Here is a 23,889-nt window from a genome sequence, read left to right on the forward strand (position 1 = left end):
GGCTAGATTGGCCGCTAGATGATTCAATCAAGTAGAAGGACTGAATTATGACAAGAAATACACACTTTAAGTTATATTAGATGAATGTGAAGTCAATATTTATTAATAGTTTTTCAAAGAAGTGGTCTATGTAAAACAACCACTTGGGTTCCAAAGTACTGCTTGTTTTCAAGCTCAAGCAAGTTTTGTATGGTTTGAAACAAGCACCCAGACTTGATTTAAAAAGTTATCAGCCTATCTTATCTTGAAGAGTTTTAGAAGAAGAGGTTAGATTGATCTTACACTCTTTTTGAAAATTTAGTTTAAAAGACATATTTTGGCTCGAGTTTACGTAAATGATATCATATGTGGTTCCACAAATAAATACTTCTTAAATCAGTTTAGGATTCAGTTTACATAAATGAAATTAATTAACTAAGATAATCTTAAAAATTATTTGAGTAATTCAAATCTTAAAAACTCAAAATTTATTAAAAATGATAAAAGTCGAAAGGCTAATATGCATGTTTGGACTCTAAAGACTCAATTAATCTTGCTTAGTAATTGCATATTCTTAATTCTCTTAGTTTTTCGTTGATATGTTCTTTCACGACTCATGTTTTGAGAAAAATATTCTTACATATAAATAATTTTAAAAATTTATTCTTATAAATATTTTTTTTTAAAAAAAAGCTTGCTTCCAAACTTTCAAACTGAAAAATCTTTTTGAAAAACTAGTCTTACTTACAAATAATTTTCAAAATTCTCTTAAAGTCTTATTTAGAATTTCAAGACATGTTTCTTCGTACTTAAAATTTCAAAATGTCATTGTAATAATGTTTCTACTTGGAAAATATTTTGAAAAAGAAAATATGTATTTGAAACATTCTTTTTGACTTGAAAATATTTCTAAAAATTATTTTCTCCGAGTTTTTTAAAACTCTAGTAATTTTGAATACTTAGAAAATTTTATTTTTTTAAAAAAATATATCTTGAGTACTTAAAAAATAATTATAAAACCTTTTAAAAATATTTTTTAAAAATTCTAAGTGTTTTCAAATCTCTGAAAGTTGTTGAAAAATCTAATGCATTTGAAAATATCTATTTTAAATATTCTTGTTAAAGTGTATTTTTCAATGCCCTTTGAAAAATTATTTCCACACACTTAACTATTTGTCTTGTAGAAATATCTTGACTCACCCTTCATATGTTTTGTTTTGTGATGTTTTGGTCTCTTTGTTGGCTTTTGATATATATCAAAAGGGGAGAGGATAGATTAAAGTTAAAGTTTAAATAGTTTTTCAAGAACTCCCAAAACATTAATTTTAGGGGAGAGATATTAGGTTAAGGGTGAGTATTTTTTGAAAATATATTTTATATGTTTTTCTTAACTTTAAACCATATTGCATAATAAAAAAAGAAGAGATTGTTGGTATAAGGAGCACCAGATGATCAAATCTAGGTTTTGACATTGGCAAAGGTTCAAATTTAAACTTATTTGTGATTTAACGATGTTGATCAAGTGTGCAGATAGCTCAAGAAGAAAGTCTTAGTAAGACTAGGAAAGTGAAAATCCTAGTGAGACTAGACAAGGAAAAGTCCTAGTAAGTCTGATGGACTAGATACTAGGTAGCTGAAAGTCCTAATAGGTTACTTGAACCAAATACTAGGCACGGTGGAAGTCTTGGTGGATCAAAGACACGAGGCGAGAAGTCTAGATGTCAATGGACCGGATGTCTAGCAGGTTAATGGGTCAGAGAGGACCATATATCAGAGGAAGTCTTGGGGGTTAGAGGATTGGATGCTGAGTAGGAAGTTCAAACAGGTGTGGAGGACCGGATGTTTGAAAGACAGTTAAAGGTAAGGACGTATTCTCTTAAAGAGAATAGTAGAAGTCGGTCTGACATAGGATTTCATTGAAAATCTAAAGTCAAGACCGGACAATTGTAAGACTATTACCATTTATATATTATACTTGTTGCGCTAACTCTGTGATATAGGAGCTTGAGATCAGAAGCTGACTAAACTAAGGTACTCTGGGTGTCTGGATAGGATCTAGGCAACCGGAGGACCGGGTGATTAGAGAGGATACATGTACATGGAAGAAGATTAAGTTGCGACAGAGTTGGATCGGATATGAGGCCTAGCTAGGGTGGTCCGGGGGTTGGGGGGGGGGGGGTATACAGGCTACTAGAAAAGGTTATAAAAGAAGTTGCGAACAACAGTCTCTCACAACACTTTCAATCGACTTCCAAATCTCGTCTTGCTCTGAAATTCTCACACAACGCCCACATGCTGCTCCGACAACCACGTTCAACCTTGGATCTTCAAAGTTGTCGATATACTAATTGTTCAATTATTTGGTTTATTATTTAATTCTTTAAATGGTAAGAAACGATAAACGTGTTACTATTTCTCAATTTTTTGTAATACCAAATCTTTGCATCTGAATCATTGTTCAAAGGAGAAGACTTTTAGAGGATTGCCCATCGAAAGCGGCCAATGATTGCAGGCCTTGGACTAATAGCACATGTTGTGAACCAAGTAAAAATAAACATGTTCCTTTGCTTGTGTGTTGTTTCCACTATGTACTTTTGAAAAACATAAAAAAAAAAAAACAAGATGTGCTATTCCCCCCTCACCCTCCACGTCCTTTAGCGTTCTTTCGATCCAACAAAAAATCTTAACATTACTAGAATCCTCACTTTTAGAAGCCAACATTCAAATCTACATCAACTTACAAAAGCCCTAGATTGTCTCAAACAACTTATGACAGTTTACTTCAAGGGCTAAGTTGACCTAACAGTCAAATGGAATGTTAGTTGCCAAGATTTAAGTTGACCTAGCTCAAATGTTAGATTGACCTCACCCTAGATCAATCTACCATAAACTTTGCCTCTAGATATAGGCACTAACTTCTACAAGTTTCCATAGAGTAAACCGAATAATGACTTTTGAGTCGGTCTACCTTATTCCTAGAGACTAAGTGATCCGATACAAAATTAGGGGATGAGTCGACTCCTTGATGTATCCATGGTTGAGCTCTTTCAGGAGGTCAGATACTCATTAAATTGGCTCCTTTCAAGTCAACTTTTGTCGGGTTGACTTTAGTTGGGTCAGCTTCTGTCGGGTCCACTTCTATCAAGTCAACTTTTGGCGGCTTAGATTTTGTCGAGTCATTTTTTGTTGGGTCAGCTTCTGTTAGGTCAGTTTCTATCGAGTCGACTATTGGTAGGTCAACTATTGTTGTGCTGAGCAACTCAAGGACTCAAGGGATGATCTCTGACGATAGTAATTGGAAAGATTGGGAAAAACGTTAGACAAGAGGCTAATACGAACCTTGGCAGGACCCCTCCAATACTCAAGTCAGATCTCACATAAAGGTTAGTGGAAGAAATAGCAAAGAAGTGAAAACAATAATCTCATATACCTTCCATGTTGTCACTATTACCTTTATATATGGAATGAAAAGGTGGCCAAAGTTCTCAAAGGGCATAGCTCTATTTTGTTTACCAAAGGATGCGACCTCTTTGTAATTATCACGTCGCATCCGAGTTCAAGAGCGGTTTGAACTTAACTCGGATTAATTCAACTTGAGATCAATGAGAGTTGGTTGACCTAACCCGAGCTCAACCAAGTCAGTCTAGGTTTGACTTGGATTCATCGTGAGAATGGATGTGGACTTGTTGTTGACCAAGTCTTCGGCTAGTCACATGATCTTCACCATCTCTGCCACATCACTAAGAATGTAGACAAAGTCTCTTCGGAATGATGTGATGGTTGAGATATGAGATGTTACCACATGAGGTATTGGGGTCGAAATTTGGTACGTTCGAGCACGTCTTCTCCCAGCTTTGGCCAGCTGTACTAATTGCTAGTAGCCACCTGTGATTTACCTTCTCCATATTGACCTAGGGACGAATTAACGGGACACTGAGGCGAGAGAAATCACCTTTTATATCACATGGACAAGACCACTTAATAATACCTAGATCACCTAATTATAATAAGCTCAACCATAAAACTCCCTAAACCAAAGTATTCAATCTCCATGATTAACTCAATTCATTCAACTCATTGACCAAGCGAAAACATAACATTTAAGAAAACATGTGACAAAAAGCGATTCGCTCGTCCCCAGCGCCCCCGTCAATCCGTCCCTAGACCAACACGGAGGAGGTAAATCACGGGTGGCTACTAGCCATTAGTGCAAATGGTCAAGATATGGGGGAGGTTATGCTTGGTCACGTCGAGTTTCGACCCCAAGACCTCATATGATAATACTCCATATTTTAATCATCGCATCACCCCGAGGAGACACAACATTTAAGAAAACATGAAAGATAAGATGACAATAATGACACTGAAATAAAGAATATTATAAATGGAAACAGATGGCTCCTGCAATTTTCTATGATGTTAAGGGTGTCGATGCAATTTTCTATTAAAGAGACGTCGGAAAGTGAGGAGATGCGGGCATTTCTCATCGGATCCCCTTTCCAATTTCCTCCGAACGACCGCCTCATCGCGAGATTGTGGGCAAACGGTAGGAGAACTCTCCCGTTGCTATTTTTTTTCTTGTTTTCTTCGGGTTTGTAGTTTCTCGTTGGGTTCATCATAGATCAGGAGTAGGGCAAATTACATGGTTCCTTCTTTTCTTTGTTTTTTGGAATGCGGTGTGCTGGAACTCGTTACTTCTCCTATTCTTCTGCCAAATTGATAGGTTCAATCGTTTGTTTGGAAGAAAAAGAGAAAGTATTTCTGTTTAGAAGCCCCCTGAGTGGATACCTTGTACTTGTATTCAAAGTCTTCTGCAGTTCTTGCTTCAAATCAGTACCTTTTGTCGAATAAGTGATCCATGGAGGGTAAGGTTTATGATTGACATCTAGGTGCTATTGTGACTTGTGAAGTTCATTTTTGTACAAGTTTTTTTGTGCTGGTTCTCTGAGGTGCTATACTATAAGTCCAGTGTTCTTATTTCAATGTACTGTTGGTGCAAAAAAAAAAAAACAAAAATAAAAGCAAGGTTTTCATTTGAGTATAGCGTGTTTCAGGAGCTGTCTTTTTCCCCCCTTTTCTCTTTCAGATTTTCTCCTGTTTTACTGTTAACGAGGTTTGATCCTTAATCAGATCTGCCTTCCTTAGTTGAAGGCTGACTGAGGACCTTGATATGCCATTCATATGTCTTGGTTTCTGGTCATATATGGTGACAGCTGTATATTTGATTTGGTTATATTTTGGGAAAATTTGCCTACGGTCCTCATTGGCAAACAAAACTTTGCATGCAGTTCCCATTGACAAAAACCTTTGTTTCCACTCCCTAGCCAAACATATTTACCTAATTGTCCTTGATATTTTTAGGTATAAAAAGTCTAAAAATGAGTATAATTCCTTTTAAATTCAGTACATTAAATTAAAATATAGTATATTTTCTATCAAATTTAGTACGATTCTTTTTCCACTTCAATTGGATGGAAAATATACTAGATTTTCTTTAAATGATACTCAATTGGATGAAAAATATACTAAATTTTCTTTAAATGGTGCTGAATTTAGGAGAAATTATATTAAGCAGGAAAAAGTCGTGCTCAATTTAATAAAAAATATACTCAATTCTAGTTTAAAGTGCTAAATTTAATAGGAATTATACTCGTTTTTAGACTACTTGTACCTAAAAAATATGAGGGGCGTTTTGATAGAAAATGTCTTTGATTCTAGTATAAAGCGCGGACTTTAAGAAGAATTAAACTCGTTTTAGTATATTTTCTATCAAATTGAGTACGATTCTTTTTCCACCTCAATTGGATTGAAAATATACTATATTTTTTTTAAATGGTACTCAATTGGATGGAAAATATATTATATTTTCTTTAAATGGTACCGAATTTAGGAGAAATTATATTAAGCAGGAAAAAGTCGTACTCAATTTAATAGAAAATATACTCAATTCTAATGTAAAGTGTTGAATTTAAGAGAAATTACAATTTGGAACTTTTTGTACCTAAAAAATCTGAGGGGCAATTAGGTAATAATATATGCATAAGGAAGTTGAAGCAAATTAAACTTTGCATGCAGGGAGTGAAAACAAGATTTTTTGTGATTGAGGACTGCATGCAAAGTTAAAGTTGTGATTGGGAATTTTTCTCTAATTTACCGTTATATTTTTTATACAAGAATCTTCATATGCACAAACAAACATATGAGTGCATTCTCTTCTATCCTTCTATATATTCTAATGTTGAAGATTTTTCCTCAAAATAATAAGTTTGTACTGTTTGATTTGGTGTTTAGCAGCAAAATTTTTTATCATTCTTTAATATCAGGGTAAATTGCTGCTAGCACGTTGTAACAGTGGAGTAGCACGTTAATTTAATCGAGCATTAAATAAGAAGAAACATGAACAAGTTTCTAGCTATCAATTTGGAAGATGCTTGCTTCTTAGAAATGTTTTCTTTACTTCCGTGTGCTACATTGCATAGTTAAATGTAGTTTCTAGCTTGCATCTAGTTTATCTTCCATAATGTTCTTATTAGTGTTGTAATAAGTTCCGGTTTATTGGTATGAGTTTAAATGCATTCTTTTAATCTCTAAATGCAAGAACTTCACTCAACAATATTAATTATGTATTCATGAAGTGTCAAATAAAATCTCTAAGTCATGTTATCCAAATAGTAACACATTGAAATACACCATCTTCCCTTGAGAAAATTTCTAAGATTTAGTTTGATCAAGAACTCTTGTTTTTTGAAATAATATTGGATAAAAGTAATGTCTATGGTTCCTTAGGTAAATCTGCATTGGCAGATGATTGATGCATTAGACCCCTTTTTCTTATGAAACAATTTGGTTACACAGTATAACAATAACAACAACTAAAGCTTATCTACTAGTTGGGGTTGATTATATAAATCATTCTACGTCAGTGGATTTTATTCTCTACTATATACAATAACAATCAAGCCTCATCCCACTAGGTGGGGTCGACTAAACTTTATTCTCTATTATATTATCATTTATATTTAAATAAATTTTATCATATTTTATTATTACTAATCAAGTCCTTTTTTTCCTCTTTCTTGTTTAATATATGTATTTATCATAGTTTAACATCTCCTAATTAAAGCATTTATTGGTCATGTAAGTACATATTCATACCATCTTAAACTTGTCTTTCAGAATTTTTTCCTCAATATATGCAATCTCAATTTTCTTTTGTTCTCATTTTTTATCTGTCCATTCTCTTATATTCGCATATCCACCATAATATTCTCATCTCAGCGATCCTTATCTTATACTTGTGTACTTTAGTTATATTCCAACATTTAGCTCTATGTAACATAACAAATCTAGCTATTATTTTGTAAAACTTCCTTTTAAATTTTCATCTTGCTTGTATTTTATATAAGAAATCTTTGTCAACCCTTCTAATCTTTTACAAAAATAATTCTAAAGTGGCGTTTGGTTTAGAGGTTTGGGAATGAGGGAATGGATTCATTTCCAAACCTTGTGTTTGGTTGATGGGAATGGAATCAAGATTTTGGAATGAAACCTAAAAATTTGGGTATGGATGAAACTCACCTCCTCCCTTGGGGTTTGATGGAATGAGAATAAGAATTAAGTTTTGGATGAAAATACCCTTAGTATATTTGTTCAATTTTTCTTTCATTTCACTCTCTCCCCTTCTTCTCTCTCCTCATTCTATCATCAGATTCATCACATTTTCTCTCTCAACATACTTTCTCTCTCCTTATTTTCTCTCGTCACATATTCTCTACCATTTTCTCTCTGTATTCTCTCTCATCACACACTCTCTCTCATTATTTTCTCTCTCTTCATTCTCTCCTCATTTTTTCATCATACTTTCTTTCTCCTCAATCTCTCTTACCATACTTTCTCTCTCCATATTTTATCTCATCACACTTTCTCTCTCTTCATTCTCTTCCATCACACTCTCTCATCACACATTCTCTATCATTTTCTCTCTATATTCTCTCTCATCACACTCTTTCTCTCATTATTTTCTCTCTTCATTCTTTCCTCATTTTTTCATCATACTTTCTCTCTCATCATACTTTCTCTCTTCTCAATCTCTCTTATCATACTCTCTCTCCATATTTCCTCTAATCACACTTTCTCTCTCTTCATCTCTTCCATCACTCTCTCTCCTCATTTTCTCTTATCACACTTTCCCTCTCTTCATTTTTTTCCCATCACACTTTCTCTCTCATCATATTTTCTCTAATCTCTCATCATACTTTCTCTCTTTTTATTTTTTCTCATCACTCTTTCTCTCTCAACACACTTTCTCTCTCATCATACTTTTTCTCTTCTCAATCTCTCCTATCACGCTCTCTCCCCTCGTTTTCTCTCATCACACTTTCCCTCTCTTCATTTTTTCCCATCACACTTTCTCTCTCATCATATGTTTCTTTCACATTCAACTTTATCTTCCATCTAATTTTTTCTCTTATTTTTCTCTAAGGGTAAAAAATGAAATTTAAGTTCATTCCGATTGAAAATATTCAACTAACCAAATATTATTTTTAGGAATGATACCCAAACTCATACCCATTTCATTTCACAATACTATGATACCCATTTCCATTCCGATTCCTAAGAGAGAATCAAACGCTACCTAAATACTTAAAGTTCTCAGTTGTAGAGAATTTGTATCTTCTATTTTAACAATTGTCTTATTATGTATAATATTATTAAACTTAAATTTTATATAACCTGTCTTTACTCTACTAAGTCTTAAACCTTTCGTTTCTTGTCATGATTGAAACTTAGCATTTACTCTTTTACGTGTTATAATATTAAAAAAAAAAAGTGCAGCTTGGTGCACGAATCTTCCGCCATGCGGGGTATCGGGGAAGGATCCATTGTATGCAGTCTTAGCTTGCTTTTTGCAAGAGGTTTGCAGGATTCGAACCCATGACCTTTAGATCACAAAGCAACAACTTTTATGTGTTATAATATTATTGAATTTAAATTTCATATATTATGTATTTACTCTGTTAAGTCTAAAACCTTTCACTTTCAATATTTCTTGTCAAGATTCGAGTTACTCTTTTACGTGTCTTATCTATCAAAACAATATCAATTACAAAAAACATGTCTATGATAATGTGTCTTGGATGTATTCAGTGAGTTTACCCATGATTAGTGTAAAAAGATAGAGACTTAGAGTCGATCCTTGATTAATCATATCTTTACGGAGAATGTTTCAATTAATTTGTTGAGAGTTTTCACTTTTGTTATTACATTCTCATATAAATTCTTAATTATTTTAATATATGTTACGCTAACATCTATCTTTTATAAAATTCTTAATATAATTTTCCTCACAGCTTTCTCTTAAGCTATTCTAAGTCCATAAATACCATGTGTATATTGATGCCGGTTCTAAGTCCGGATGAAAAATGTTGAAGGTTGCATTAGGTTGCTAATCAATGTCAAAACACAAGTGAATGTTCTATGAATGGTTACATGGTAATGAAGAAAATAGTTCAGAAAATATATTTAAGGAAGTCTGTAAACAAATGCCTATTTTCTACGATGTAGGTTTGCTGCTGATACATTATATATATTAACTTTGTAACTCATTTCTCATGAAAATTGTACAGGGGTTGCTTGTTCAAATTATAGTTGTTGGATTTGATTGGCACCTATAGCTAAGAATTACTACTTCAACCAAGGAAGCCATGCTACGGAACGTGCACAAGGAAACAGAAACTCATGATAACAACAACCAGAAGGTTTATCCACAACCGATGGATGAAACTTCAAATAAACAAAAGGAATCTATGGATGCACTAATATCAAGGATATTCAACAACATTTCCTCTTTGAAAGCAGCATACATTCAACTCCAGGATGCTCATACTCCCTATGATCCAGACAAGATCCAGGTTGCTGATAAACTAGTTATCGAGGAATTGATGAAGCTATCAGAACTCAAACATTCACATAGGGAGAAAAATCCTAAGCTCCTGTCAGCAACACCCAAGGATTCATCTCTTCTTGCAGAAATCCAAGAGCAGCAAAGGTTGCTAAAAACCTATGAAGTCATGGTGAAGAAATTTGAGTCCAAGATTCAAGCAAGAGACTCTGAGATTGTCCAAATACAACAAGAAATCCAGGAGTCAAGCCAGAGACAGTTAAAACTAGAGAAGAAATTAAAGAAGAGGGGTCTACTCTCCAAGGAATCAGAGGGCTTTATGGAGGAGAATAATTTCTTCTCCATCGAGTTGACTCCTAGTCTTTTTTCCTCAGCTGTAGATACAACATATAAATCCATCCATGATTTCTCAAAACCATTAATTAATATGATGAAAGTTGCAGGCTGGGATCTTGATGCAGCAGCTAATGCAATTGAACCTGCACTAGTATATGCCAAAAGGGCTCATAAGAAGTATGCTTTTGAATCTCACATTTGCCAGAAAATGTTCTGTGGGTTCCAGGAAGAGAACTTCTCCATGGAACTATCAGACATTACAGTTTCTCCTGAAGGATTTTTCCACCAGTTTCTTGCAGTACGAGCTATGGATCCTCTGGATATACTGAGCCAAAGTCCAAATTCTGTTTTTGGCAAATTTTCGCGGGAAAAATACCTCCTCCTTGTGCACCCAAAGATGGAGGCCTCTTTTTTTGGTAACCTGGACCAAAGAAACCATGTTATAAATGGTGGGCACCCTAGGACACCTTTCTACCAGGCTTTTCTTAAATTGGCTAAGGCAATATGGCTTCTACACAGGTTAGCTTATTCATATGTTCCCAAAGTTGAGGTTTTCCGGGCAAACAAGGGTGCAGAGTTTTCAGAAGTCTACATGGAAAGTGTGGTGAAGAACATAGTAGTATCAGAGGGGGAACCAAGACCTCAAGTCGGGCTTATGATCATGCCAGGTTTTATGATTGGAGGCAGCGTTATACAATCTCTTGTGTACCTTACTGGCGTGCAGTGTGCTGAATGAAGACCATGACTGTTCACAACTCACACTTTAAGGAAGCTTCAATTGCTTGTAGTATGCTAGCTAAAGATATGTTAACAAATATTCCAGAATTAGACAATCATGTTTATTTTTATGATGAATATCTAATTTTAGCTTGGCCTATTTGCACTATAGTCCAACCCTAATTGCACATATCATCAATCACTCGAGACCATATTATGTGTGCTTTTGTTTTTGTTCTTTATGGTGATGAGTTGCCTACCCCTGTTTACACATGCTCAATCATTCAAATATAATGCGCTTTGGTAGTTCCATAAGCCAGATATAATTTACCTGAGCAACGATCTTACTGCTGTTTCCTATGGAGGATACATACTCAGTGTTTATTTACTGAAATTGAAAATATCTAGTGTAGTTTGTGCCTCTTGTCCATATTTATGCTCCACGAATATTTGCTCACTCAAAAAAGTTAAAGGAGTTAACCTTTTTTTATCAAATTGCATAGGTTATCCAAATTATCAAATCCGTAGGATAATTTTAAAATATCAACTTATGTATCCATTTCTTATTTTATCATTAATTAGTTGATTAATAGAAAAAATTAATCGAATTAATTTTCTATTTGAAAGTCAGTCGCCTGATATTTTTTACCAGTCGAATCAATTTATGTCTGTATTGAAATTTTAAAATTTTAAATAACTGATTTATTATTATTTTTTTTTATCAAAATCGATTTTGAGTAAAATTAGTTGATAGATCAAACTACCTCGGATTGATGTGAAACTAATTGCTATGTATTTGGCTAGTTTTGTTAATTATATCAATGCCCTTAAACATCAATTTAACATAATATATTAAGAGTAGATAATTTTTTAAACAAGAATTAAAATTTTCAAATATATTTGTGTTAAAACAAATCACTACTCTTAATATATTGAGTTAAAATGATATTGAGGACATGAATATAATCAAGAGAATTAAACGAATATATAGGAGTTGATTTCATATCAATCCGAGGTTATTTGGTCCACCAGCCAATTTTGAGTAAAATCAACTGATGGACCAAACATACTCGGATTGACATGAAACTAGTTCTTATGTATTCATCTAGTTCTCCTGATTTTCATACTCTCAAATATTAATTTGATCTAATATATTAAGAGCAATGATTTTTTGAACATGAATTAAATTATTCAAAGATATTCATATTCAAAAAATCACTACTCTCAATATACTGGGTCAAATAGATATTTTAGGGCATGGGTATAATTAGAACAATTAACTGAATACATAGAAATTAATTTTATGTCAATTTGAGGTCGTTTAGTACATCAGTCGTGGGACTATGTTTACAACCTTGCAACCCCAATAATCCCCCAGGTTTCCTCTACTTCATTCAAGGTTTTACCCATATGGTTCGATCTTGGATCATGGCTATGATATTGTCCATTTTGGGTCTAAGGTCTCATGATTTTGCTCTTGGGCTCTACCCAAAAGGTTTCATGGCAATGAAGATATCTTTTTTTTATAAATCCATGATTTTTCCCATGTGTTTTCAATGTGGAACTATGTTTGTAACCTTGCAACCCTAACAGAATTAAAATTTCCAAACACATCCGTGTTCAAAAAATCACTGTTCTCAATATATTAAGTCAAATTGATGTTTGAGGGTATGAATATAATCATGAGAATTAAATGAACACATAAGAGTTGGTTTTATGTCAATCCAATGTCAAAACAAGCTCCTATATGTTCGTTTAGTTCTCCTTATTATATTCATGCCCTCAAATATCAATTTGATTGAATATATTGAGATCAATGATTATTTAAATACGAATTTAATTTTTCGAACATATTCGTGTTTAAAAAATTATTATTTTTAATGTATTGGGTTAAATTGATATTTGGAGACATTAGGTGAACTGGACAAACACATGGGAATTTCATATTAATCCGAAATCGTTTGGTCAATCAACCAATTTAACCAATCTATCTTTGCCGATGAGACGGCGGAAGACCTTAAAGTCCGCTGATGGCAATCCTCCCACTGTTAAAGGCAGCAAAGCCTCCGCTTTGTCGTCTCTTTCTCCGGCCACTTGATTCTCCTCCCTCTCCTTCACATCTGACCTCAATCACAGCGGATGCCAGAATTGATCAACACCCTTTCCACCCCTTCCATCCTCTCTAAATGGCATGAAGTCCTCCCCAAGAGGAAGCCTCCTCCTCTGCTCGCCTCATCGAGGAGGAAGCCTTAGTCATTGCCTCCACTGCGAGTGATGGTCTTGTCGCGCAAGGTCACTGCCAGCGGTAGGCGGCCATCACCCACTGGCGAAGGATTAGTCCTTTGGTCAGAGTCAGAACGGAGGGCACCGATGCAGCGCTATCGGGAGAGGGAGGAGTGGAGGGCACCTGTCCGACAGCGTCGGAAGAGGAAGAGGAGAGGGAAGCGATGAGGAAGAGAAGGTGGCGGTGGACTGGTGGAGGCTGTGGAAGATGAGACCCAGTGCAAAAAATATACACACACTGTTGAACCGACAATTTGAACCGTCGGTTCAATGGTTATTTTTGGGCTTGAATCATAATTGGTCAGCCCCTGTTAAACCTGTTAAGGTTCAAGCCTGGCGAACTGGATTAACAAGTAATCAGTCTGTTGACTGTGTACAGGCCCACCCTAGAGTTGCTCAAGAACATTAGTTCTAAACCTTCCAAGAAACTAGCTTCTATAAGACTATGCATGAGCCTGAAAATCACTAATCAGTCCGATTTCATTCACCTCCAATCAACTACTCCGCCATGACGCATCAAAATTTGAACATTTGCTATATAGCTTTATCTTTTCAATGACTCTTTCCTAATTTATTTTGGCTTGGTAGTAATTGACTCTAATACACTAGTTGATTAGTTTTTAGTCCGAATCGAGGAGAAGCATTCTTTTTATGCTATTTCTACCTGAGTTGACTATAGTAGTCAATTGCTCCATTAGTCGACCACTAACAACATTAGTTGACTGGTTAAACCTTGAATCCACTTAAATCATAAATTCAGGATTTCAATTCTCAATCGACTATACCGTTCCATCAGTCAACTATTGTAACCCTGCACTCAATCAAACCACAACTCCATCATTTTGATTTTGTTAGTCGACTGCTACTACTTCATCAATGGACAGACATTTTGGTTCCAGCCACACTAAGGTTGAAAACAGTTTCACTAAGGGATTTCATATCTTTGGGACTTCCTCACTTGCCTAGTACACAGTCAATCTTAACTACTATCATCTTTGTCTAGTATTCAATCGACCTTAATCTATTAGGACTTCCAATGTTAAGAGCGCCTTACCTACGGGACTTTATCATGCCAAGAAGCTACCAAGAGACCTCTATGCTTCAAGGACTTTACTTTGACAAGAAGCTTTTATGCTTCCAAAATTTCCACTACATGCTTCCAACTGTCTAACATCCAATCATTATTGATCTACTAGAACTTCCATTATTATGCATCTGATCATCTTTGATATATTTGAACTTTTACCATCATATATCCTAGGTTCATTGATCTACTTAAACTTTCTTCACAAGTAAGAGATCTATTCTTCCTTCCATACTTGCTAGACATTAATGTACGTTCACCTATCTAGACTTCTTTTATTTGCTAGGCACCTCATCTACCTTCATCTATTTGGATTTCTACTACCAACAGTTGAACTTCTCCATCTTCCAACTCGCTTGTTAGACTTTCCATTCCTAACATTAATTGGACTTTTCACCTATTCTAGCATCTGCTGGACTTCCCAATTGTCAACTCCTTATTGGAATTCTATTTACTAACTATTTGGTTAAACTTGTTCCACTTGAATTTTTTATATTGTCAACCTTGACCAAGGGCTAAGTGTACCAACAACCTCTTAATAAGAAACGTTTCTCAATAACAAATATATTGCACTAACACTAAATTTGTGAAGAAGGTTATAAAAGGAGTTCAAAAGGGCTGCAAATTAAAATAGAGAATCTATTAAATATAAACAATTCTCACATTCTGTCTATCTTTAAACTCTATTATATACCTTGCTTTCTCATTTGTATCGGGTATATTTTTTAATTGTAAGCGCTTTCCTCATCTATGATGCCTTTGAGAAGGAGAAAATTAAGAGTGTAAATGAACCAAGTCGATTATGAATTATTTGAAATTCGATTTGATAAAAGCTCGTTTAATGAGATTTCTTAAGATAAATAAACCAAACTTAAGCTTCACAATATTCGGCTCGTTAGCTCGTGAACATGTTCGTTAAGCTCATGAATCAACTTTTAAATAAAAATAATAATAATTTTGATATTAAATTTATAGATTTTACACCCTACTTATAAAACAAACAAATATATTAAATTTATTTATTAGAATAAAATTATAAATTTTAATAAGAATATTATAATTTTTTATAAATATATAATTTAGTTTTTAATGAATATTTAAATTTATAATTTATATTTATTATAAGCTCGTTTAGACTCGATAAAAGCTCGAATAAGCTCATAAGCCATGGATATATTTGTTAAATAAAGCTTGAGCTCTGTTCAATTATAAACGAGCCAAATTCAAACATTCAAAAGTTCGGCTCGACTCGACTCGATTACACCCCTAAAGAAAATGTAGAGATTTTCTCAGGAGTGATCCTCCTGCAGAATTATAGGCCAAGGACTAGAAGCCTAGAGGTTGCTAAACCATACTAAATCATTGTGCACCCTTGTTGGACTCTTATTTGTGTTTATGTTTTTTTATGCAAACTCATTTTAGAATAGAAACATCACTGGAAGTGGTGTTAACCCCCATCTACCGCTTACTTCACAATTCAATAAGTGATATCAGAGTGAGGATATTTTTGAAAAAGCTTAACAACTTTTTAAAAAACAAGGTGCTAGAAATGTCATGGATTTGAACCCCAAACATGGTACCTACAAACTAATGGTTGGAATAAAATTTCAAATTCCAAAATTGGTAGGCAACTTCCATTCGTGGAAAAGAACAATGACACTCTTCTTCAAACTCGACATCAATATGGTGATAGCCATAGAAGAATGGTACGAATTTCTAGTTGATAATAATAACATGTTACCTTGATGAAGAAACAAGAGGAGGTGGTGGCCAACACAAAAGTGAAATTGGCCCCGGACCAACATGATTCGAGCATGACATGAATAAAATCAAAAATATATATAATCATAAAAGAGCTAGCTGTGGTAAAAAGTCATAGGATGCACCAAGGATTATCAAAAGCAAAGCTTGCACGAAGAGATCTCCTATGCATGAAATTGAATTCTTTTACCATATTGAAAGAAAAAGCATATAGCAAGTATGCGCGATAAGTTTAAATAGATTGTCGATGAATTGACAAGTATTGATGAGTAGATATCTCAGGGATCTATTCTAGACGGTAGAAATTAAGAAAAAGAAAAAGCTAACTATATTACTAAATTCAAAATTGATGATTAGAAATACAGAGTATAAGATCTTTATATAGTTTAGTTAATAAATTCTAAACTCTAAATATAAAAGTGAAAAAAAATAAATTGTCCTAAAAGCTATAAACAAATAAATATATATAATCTAATATCTTTCTTCAAACTCACGATGCTACAGCTAGAAGCATTGAGAGTTTGTCAGATAAAAAACGAAAATGTGAAGCAGAATGTGACTTGGTCAACATATCAACAATCTGTAGCTTTGAAACTCACGATGCAGAGTATAAGATCTTTATATAGTTTAGTTAATAAATTCTAAAGTCTAAATATAAAAGTGAAAAAAAATAAATTGTCCTAAAAGGTATAAACAAATAAATATATATAATCTAATATCTCCCTTCAAACTCACGATGCTACAGCTAGAAGCAATAAGAGTTTGTCAGATAAAAAATGAAAACGTGAAGCAGAATGTGACTTGGTAAACATATCAACAATATGTAGCTTTGAAGGAACAAAAGACAATGTGATAGTGTCAATCTGAAGATGGTGACGAGTAACGTGACAATCAATTTCAATATGTTTTGTTCGCTCATGAAAAACTAAATTATATGTAATTTGAATAGCACTTTGATTATCACAATATAATGGAGTAGGTTGATGAAGAGAAATATCCATATCCGCAAGCAACCAATGCAACCAAACTATCTCACAAGTAGTTGAGCTCATGACACGATACTCAACTTCCGTGGAAGATCTAGAAATAACATCTTATTTGTTACTCTTCTAAGAAATGAGGGAATTACCAAGAAAAACACAGAAGCCAGTGGTAGATTTACGATCCGTAGGATCACCAGCCCAATCCACATCAGAGTATGCACGTAGTTCAAGAGATGAAGTACAAGGAAATAAAAGGCTTTGAAATTGAGTGCCCCGAAGATATCTGAGAATATGAAGAACAACAACCCAATAAACTGTAGTTGATGCAATGACAAATTGACTATCCACATGAACAACATACGCAATATCTGGAAGAGTCACAGTGAGATAAACCAAGCTTCCAATAAAAGTTCTGTACAAACTAGGATCCGACAAAGGTGAGCCATAAGATAGAGAATATCGAATATTAGTCTCAATGAGAGTATCAACGACTCTATTATTAGTAAGACGAGCATACTCAAATAGATCAGATATATACTTTGATTGGGATAAAAGATAATCTTTCGGGGAATAAACAACCTCAATATCCAGAAAGTAGCATAGTATACCCAAGTCTTTCATAGTAAAACGACGAGCCAACTCAGACTTCAGGGGAGCAATTCCATCAGAATCATCACCAGTAATAATTATGTCATCAACATATAATGATAAAAGAATACGACCTACACTCGTACATCTAACAAACAATGCTGAATCATGATTATTATGATGAAAACCTAGCGAAGTAATCACTGTAGAGAACTTCTCAAACCAAGCACGAGGTGCTTGTTTGAGACCATAAAGCGCTTTACGAAGCTTGCAAACTTTACCAGGTTGGTGTGAAATACCAGGAGGAGGTGTAATATAAACTTCTTCATGAAGATCACCATTTAAAAATACATTATTGACATCCATTGGAGATATTTTTCATCGACGAATAGAAGCAACAACAATCAAAGTACGAACAGTCATCATTTTTACAACAGGAGCAAATATTTTCTCATAATCCATGTCATACTCCTAAGAATAACCTTTAGAAACAAGATGAGTTTTGTATCGCTCGATAGATCCATCAGATTTAGTTTTGATTTTATATACCCAATAAGAACTAATAGTGTGTTTTCCTGGTGGCAACGGAATCAAATACCATGTATGAGTCTGATGCAAAGTAGTTAGTTCCTCAGCCATAGCACTCTGCCAAAGTGGGTTACAAACAACTTCTCTATAGGATATTGGCTCAGAAAGACAATGAATAGATGCAACAAATGAAACAAAAGAATGAGAATAATAAGAGTAAGCAAAATCTGGCAGTTTAGTAGACTTACGAACACGAGCGGATTGACGACGGTGGAGAGAAGGATCATCCGCAACCTCAGGAGATGACTGGGTAGTCGCAGAAGGAGGAGCATGTGGAGCGGATATCTCAGGAACCAAAGTACCAGATTCAGTTGAGTTACTAGTAGGAGCTGTGGGTGAAACTGTTGGAGCAATCCCAATGGTCCGTGGGACCATGTGTTTTGGTGTTTGGGCAAAGAGTTTAAGTTAGGTTCACCCTTGTTATTTGATATGTGTACTTGAGTTGTGCAGGACTGCAGGAGATGACTGGGTAGTCGCAGAAGGAGGAGCATGTGGAGCGGATATCTCAGGAACCAAAGTACCAGATTCAGTTGAGTTACTAGTAGGAGCTGTGGGTGAAACTGTTGGAGCAATCCCAATGGTCCGTGGGACCATGTGTTTTGGTGTTTGGGAAAAGGGTTTAAGTTAGGTTCACCCTTGTTATTTGATATGTGTACTTGAGTTGTGCAGGACTGCAGGATACACATGTGACTCAGGTTGACGGCTTCGGGTCCAGTGAAGGATGGAGCATCCGAGGGACCGTGGACAAGGCAGCGAGGACAAGGGTCGAGGGAAGCGACTTCGAGGCATACGCGAAGGATGACATTGGGGATGAGCCGGGGGCTTGAATGCATCCGAGGGACGAGAGTCAAAGGAAGTAAGCTTAAAGGCAAGAGGTCAAGGCTGCAAAGAAGCGCCAAGTGAGTCATAAGGGTGAGGGTACGAGTACACGAGAGATTGTACTCGGAGTAAAATCCTAGTTTTAGGGTTTTACTGTAGCAGTACTGTAGCAGTCGACTGCATGTTTTAGTAGTCGACTGGTGTAGTCGACCGCGCAGTCGACTGGGTGCGAACAGAATTGTTCTGTTCGTTCGGTCAGTGGGGATCAGTCGACTGCATGTTTTTCCAATCAACTGCACTAGTCAACTATTAGTTTTAGCAGTCGATTGGTATCGAGTCGTTGGGATGTAACGGTCGAATTTCCACATAGGGCACTTGACTGCATATTTTGGCAGTCGACTTGTAGGCGGGGTTTTCAACCCGCGGCCTATATAACCAAGGCTTGGAAGCTTGTTATCTCTGACGAAATTAGTGGTGGTAAACCCTAATTAGTAGTCTACTAGTCTCAAGAGTCTTGGTTGGTGTTGTGGTGAGGTTTCTTCACCCACAAGGAGCGACTTGAGATAGTCGGAGTTTGTCGGGGGCTAATCCACTGACGGATAGGGATCGTCCACCTCAAGGACAGCCGTGGAGTAGGAGCAAGATATCTCTGAACCACGTTACATCGACGTGTTAATTGATTTGCTTGTCTTTCTTAGTCTTTGCATTTTTTTTAGTGTTTAGCTTGTTTGTTTTGTTTGTATTCCGCTGCGCAAGCTAACATCGTAGTAAGAAGTGAGTATTTAGGGGTGCCGTCTATCCAACCCCCCTTCAAGCCGGCCGACCGATCCCCAACAGAAACTTCCTCAATGTTGGTATTGAAAGGATCAATACAAAGTAGGATATGATTTTATCATATTATGTGAACTAGCTGGAATAGAAAAGAATGAAATATGCTCAAGAAATACAACATGACGAGAGACATATAATTTTTGACTAACGGGATCAAAGCAACGATATCCTTTTTGAGTAATACCATAATCTAAAAAGATACAAAAAGCAGACCGAGAGGTTAATTTATTACGCTCAACATGTGGATGAAGGACAAAGCAAGTACAAAAAAAAACATGCAAAGAGGAATAGAGAGGAGCATGCCTATACAATTTTTCAAAAGGTGACAAACCTGAATTGTGTGAGGTTGGAATTCTATTAATCATGTGAGAAGTGGTAAGGATTGCTTCCCCTTAAAAGGTACTAGGAACATTGGCAGACAATAAAAATGAACGGAACGTTTCAACAAGATGCCTATATTTTCGTTCAGCCGCACCATTCTGTTCAGGAGTATCTGTACAAGAGGTTTGATGAATAGTACCATCAGAAGCAAGTAATTGTGAAAAATAATTCGAAGTGTATTCACCTCCCAAATCACAACGAAAACACTTTATGACACTAGAATGTTGAGTTTTCACAAGAGCTCTGAAGTTGAAAATGGTAAGATAATTAGACCTGTCTTCATAAGATAGACCTAAGTGTAATGAGTGCAATAATCAATAAACAAAACATAATACCTTGACCCTCCTCCCCTTATGTAGAAATAGGAGAGAGTCCCCACACATTAGAATGGATAAGATCAAATGGAGCAGAAGAAAAAGAAAGATTTTTAGAAAATGGTACGGCAGAAAATTTGGCCAGTTTACAACAACTACAATAAGAGATATCAGAACTTTTTAAATGTTCTAGTACTTCTGTAGAAGCTAAAAACTGCAAACCAGATACTGAAATATGACCTAAACGAGAGTGTTATAAATAAAAATCAGAAGATAAACGATTCAGATGAAAAGATGATAAATCCACATTCGAAGCTACAACTTTTGGTACTTTGAGTTGATCTAAAACATAGAGTCCTCCTTGCATACGACCTGTCACAATCAACCTCTGAGATTGTAGGTCCTGAACATAACAATTGGATGAAGAAAAAGAGATTAGGTATTCATGCTCATATAATTGATTAACAGAAATAAGATTTAATATAAGACTCAGAATATAATAAACATTAGTAAGAGATAAACAAAATGTAATAATTGAATTGACACCTACTAATGACATATGAGTACCATCAGTAGTCACAATATATATAGATGAACGGGGAGAAAAAGAAACAAAAGATGATAAATTAAATGACATATGATGGGAGGCACCAGAGTCTAAAATCCATAAGAATGAGGATATACCTGAAATACCAGACGATGACAAACCTATATGAGAGGAAGCTGACATGACAGAGGGTTGTGAAGCAAGGAACTGTTGAAACTTCTCCAACATATACGGATCATATTTCCATGAAGCATGTGCACGGCCATATATGATGACAGAATGAATAATGCACAGAATAACCAAACTGTAAGGATACATATATGTACTATCCGTAAAAATTGGTGTCAAGATGACCCGTGGTCTCACAGAGAATTTGAGGCAAAAAAGGATGTCAAACGTAGAAATCGGCAGCACAAGGCATTAATGTCGAAATCAATAGAAAAGGACGTTAATACCAAAATCGGTAACACAGGACGTTGGCACCGAAATCGACAGAAAAGAGCGTCGGCGTTGAAATCAGCAGCATAGGATGTCGGCACAGAAATTGGCAGAAAAGAGTGTCGGCACCGAAATTGACATAAAAGAGCGTCGGCGTCGAAATTGGCAAGGCAGGTCGTCAGCATTGAAATCGGTAGGACAAGGCGTCGGCACCGAAATCGACAGCAGTAGGAGGAGACGACACCGACAACAGTAAACAATAACAGGAGGCGGCAGAAAAAAGTAGGTTAGAGAAAGATAACTTTACTTTGATACCATGTAAAAATTAAGAAAAAGAAAAAACTAACCATATTATTGAATTCAAAATTGATGATTAGAAATACAGAGTATAAGGTTTTTATATAGTTTAGTTAAGAAATCCTAAACTCTAAATATAAAATGGAAAAAGATCAAATTACCTTAAAAATTATAAGCAAATAAATATATATAATCTAACATAGATCACCCTAACTCAACGCCTTACCATAGATACAATATTAATTGGAGCTCAGTCATCAACAGCTATTACATCGCAAGGGACTTAAATTTAATTTAATACTTTAGATGAATTATTTTTAGAATTAAAATTACATACATCAATGTGACCTACTATTGGTCGATAGATAAAAGGAAAAGGCGCAGGGGAGAGCACCATCCTTAGATTTTGAGGAGAGTACAACTGAAAGGAGGACAACGATGGTGAAACATGTATGGTAAGGTAACGAGTAAATTTTTAAAAAAAATGAACTTGAGTAGGAACAATATAATATAAAGGAATACCTGAGGCACAAGAAGTGGGAGACAGAAAAAGGATAGTTTATTGTTACAACTTTGACAAGGAGGGGCATGAAAAGGACAAATGACAAACGGAAGAAAGTAAAAGGACACTGCATACAAAAAGCCAAGGAAGAAGCATCCTAAGAGAAACTTAATCAAGCTCATCAGAAGATGTTGAAAGCAAACAAAAGGACTTTATTGGCACTTTCGGTGATATATGAAGGCTCTTCCTCATCTAAAGATGGAATAGGGGCTAATTAACTCAATGTCTATATGAAGGAGATATGTCAAATATTGAAAGGTGTTGGATATAAATAATATGTTGTCAGAGATATACGAGGTATTAGTTAAATTTAAATATTTAAATTAAATTCAACTTATAGTTGAGTTGACCTGAGCTGATAATCTTAGGCTGTCAGCAGGGGTTGGTTTCTGCTAATAGTTGAGTGCAGACGAACTTCGAGTCTGAGCAGCAAAATCCAAGCGCAGACAGGCCAGTCGGGCGAAGCAGACTAATCGAGCGTAGATAGGACGAGCGAGTGGAGAGACCGATTGGGCAATAAGGCCGACCGGGCAACGTAGTCGTCCGAACAGAGACACAGAGAGCCGACCGTGCAAGTAGATAGGCCTAACAATAGGTTGGTCGAGCATACAGAAAGGCAGGTCGGGCGAAGTAGACCGGCCGAGCGGGAGGCAGACTGACCAGTCGAGTAGACAAGTCGGGCTGCCAGAGAGTTTGGTCGGGCGAGATAGTGTCGGCCGAGCGGACTTACAGACAAGCTGATCGGGCGACGAGACAAGTCGATCAAAGCGACAGGCAGGCTGAGTGAGCTGATGCCAGTCGGGCGAACAGACAGGTCGAGCGTTCAAAGAAGCCGATCGGGCGGACGAAGAGACTGACTGGACGGACAGGCGACAGGACGAGCTGTCAGAGAAGTCGATCGGGCGAAGGGGCTGACCGGTCAGAGAGGCCGACCGGGTGAGCTGACCGAGGCCTGCGAGAGTCGCAATTTCCTTGAAACAGATTCGTCCGCACCTCCGGCGGTGCTTCGAGGCTTACTCGGGTCGTCTGTTTCCCAGGATACAACGATTGATCGTGATCCCCATCAAGCACTGGCGGTCATGGCGAACTGAGTGACACCCGATCGCTATCACGGGCACTCTACCGAGCAGGAGTTGCACGACAGAGGAGGGGAATGAGGTGGAGAGCTTCTGCTTGCTTTGCTGTGTGTGTGTTCTCTGCCTGTGATCGCAACTTCCTTATATAGGAGCTCAGATCAACGACAGCGTTAATGGTCGATTAATGACCATTACTAGCCGAGCAGTGAAACATCAACTGTTTCACTCATTATTACTCGAACGTTTAGATTCTGCATTAATCTCAAACTTAATGCATCTGTTATAGCAGCAAAAGGTTTATGTGGCAAAACATTGGTTGTTTCACTTCGGTGAATTTTGCCTCGACCGGTCCGACATTCGACGCGCGCAAGTCATGTTTGCACACGAGTCAACATGGTTCAGTG

The 23,889-nt window shown here is 36.1% G+C and overlaps 1 protein-coding gene across 2 annotated transcripts; it reads left to right on the top strand.

Moving 5' to 3' along the window:
• Positions 1 to 4,390: 4,390 nt before the first annotated feature.
• LOC122038443 (protein GRAVITROPIC IN THE LIGHT 1-like) lies at positions 4,391 to 11,110 on the top strand. 2 transcript variants are annotated; one of them, XM_042598194.1, is made up of 3 exons: positions 4,395 to 4,525; positions 4,703 to 4,844; positions 9,606 to 11,110. In XM_042598194.1, exon 3 carries the CDS (start codon positions 9,684 to 9,686, stop codon positions 10,950 to 10,952), a length of 1,269 nt encoding a protein of 422 aa, XP_042454128.1. In that variant the 5' UTR covers positions 4,395 to 4,525; positions 4,703 to 4,844; positions 9,606 to 9,683; the 3' UTR covers positions 10,953 to 11,110. The 2 variants fall into 2 exon arrangements, with proteins under 2 accessions (XP_042454127.1, XP_042454128.1); XM_042598193.1 differs by lacking the exon at positions 4,703 to 4,844 and having other exon boundaries at positions 4,391 to 4,525.
• Positions 11,111 to 23,889: the final 12,779 nt, after the last annotated feature.

The sequence above is a fragment of the Zingiber officinale genome, chromosome 1A (genome assembly GCF_018446385.1).
Source record: "Zingiber officinale cultivar Zhangliang chromosome 1A, Zo_v1.1, whole genome shotgun sequence".
Taxonomy (NCBI): Eukaryota; Viridiplantae; Streptophyta; class Magnoliopsida; order Zingiberales; family Zingiberaceae; genus Zingiber; species Zingiber officinale.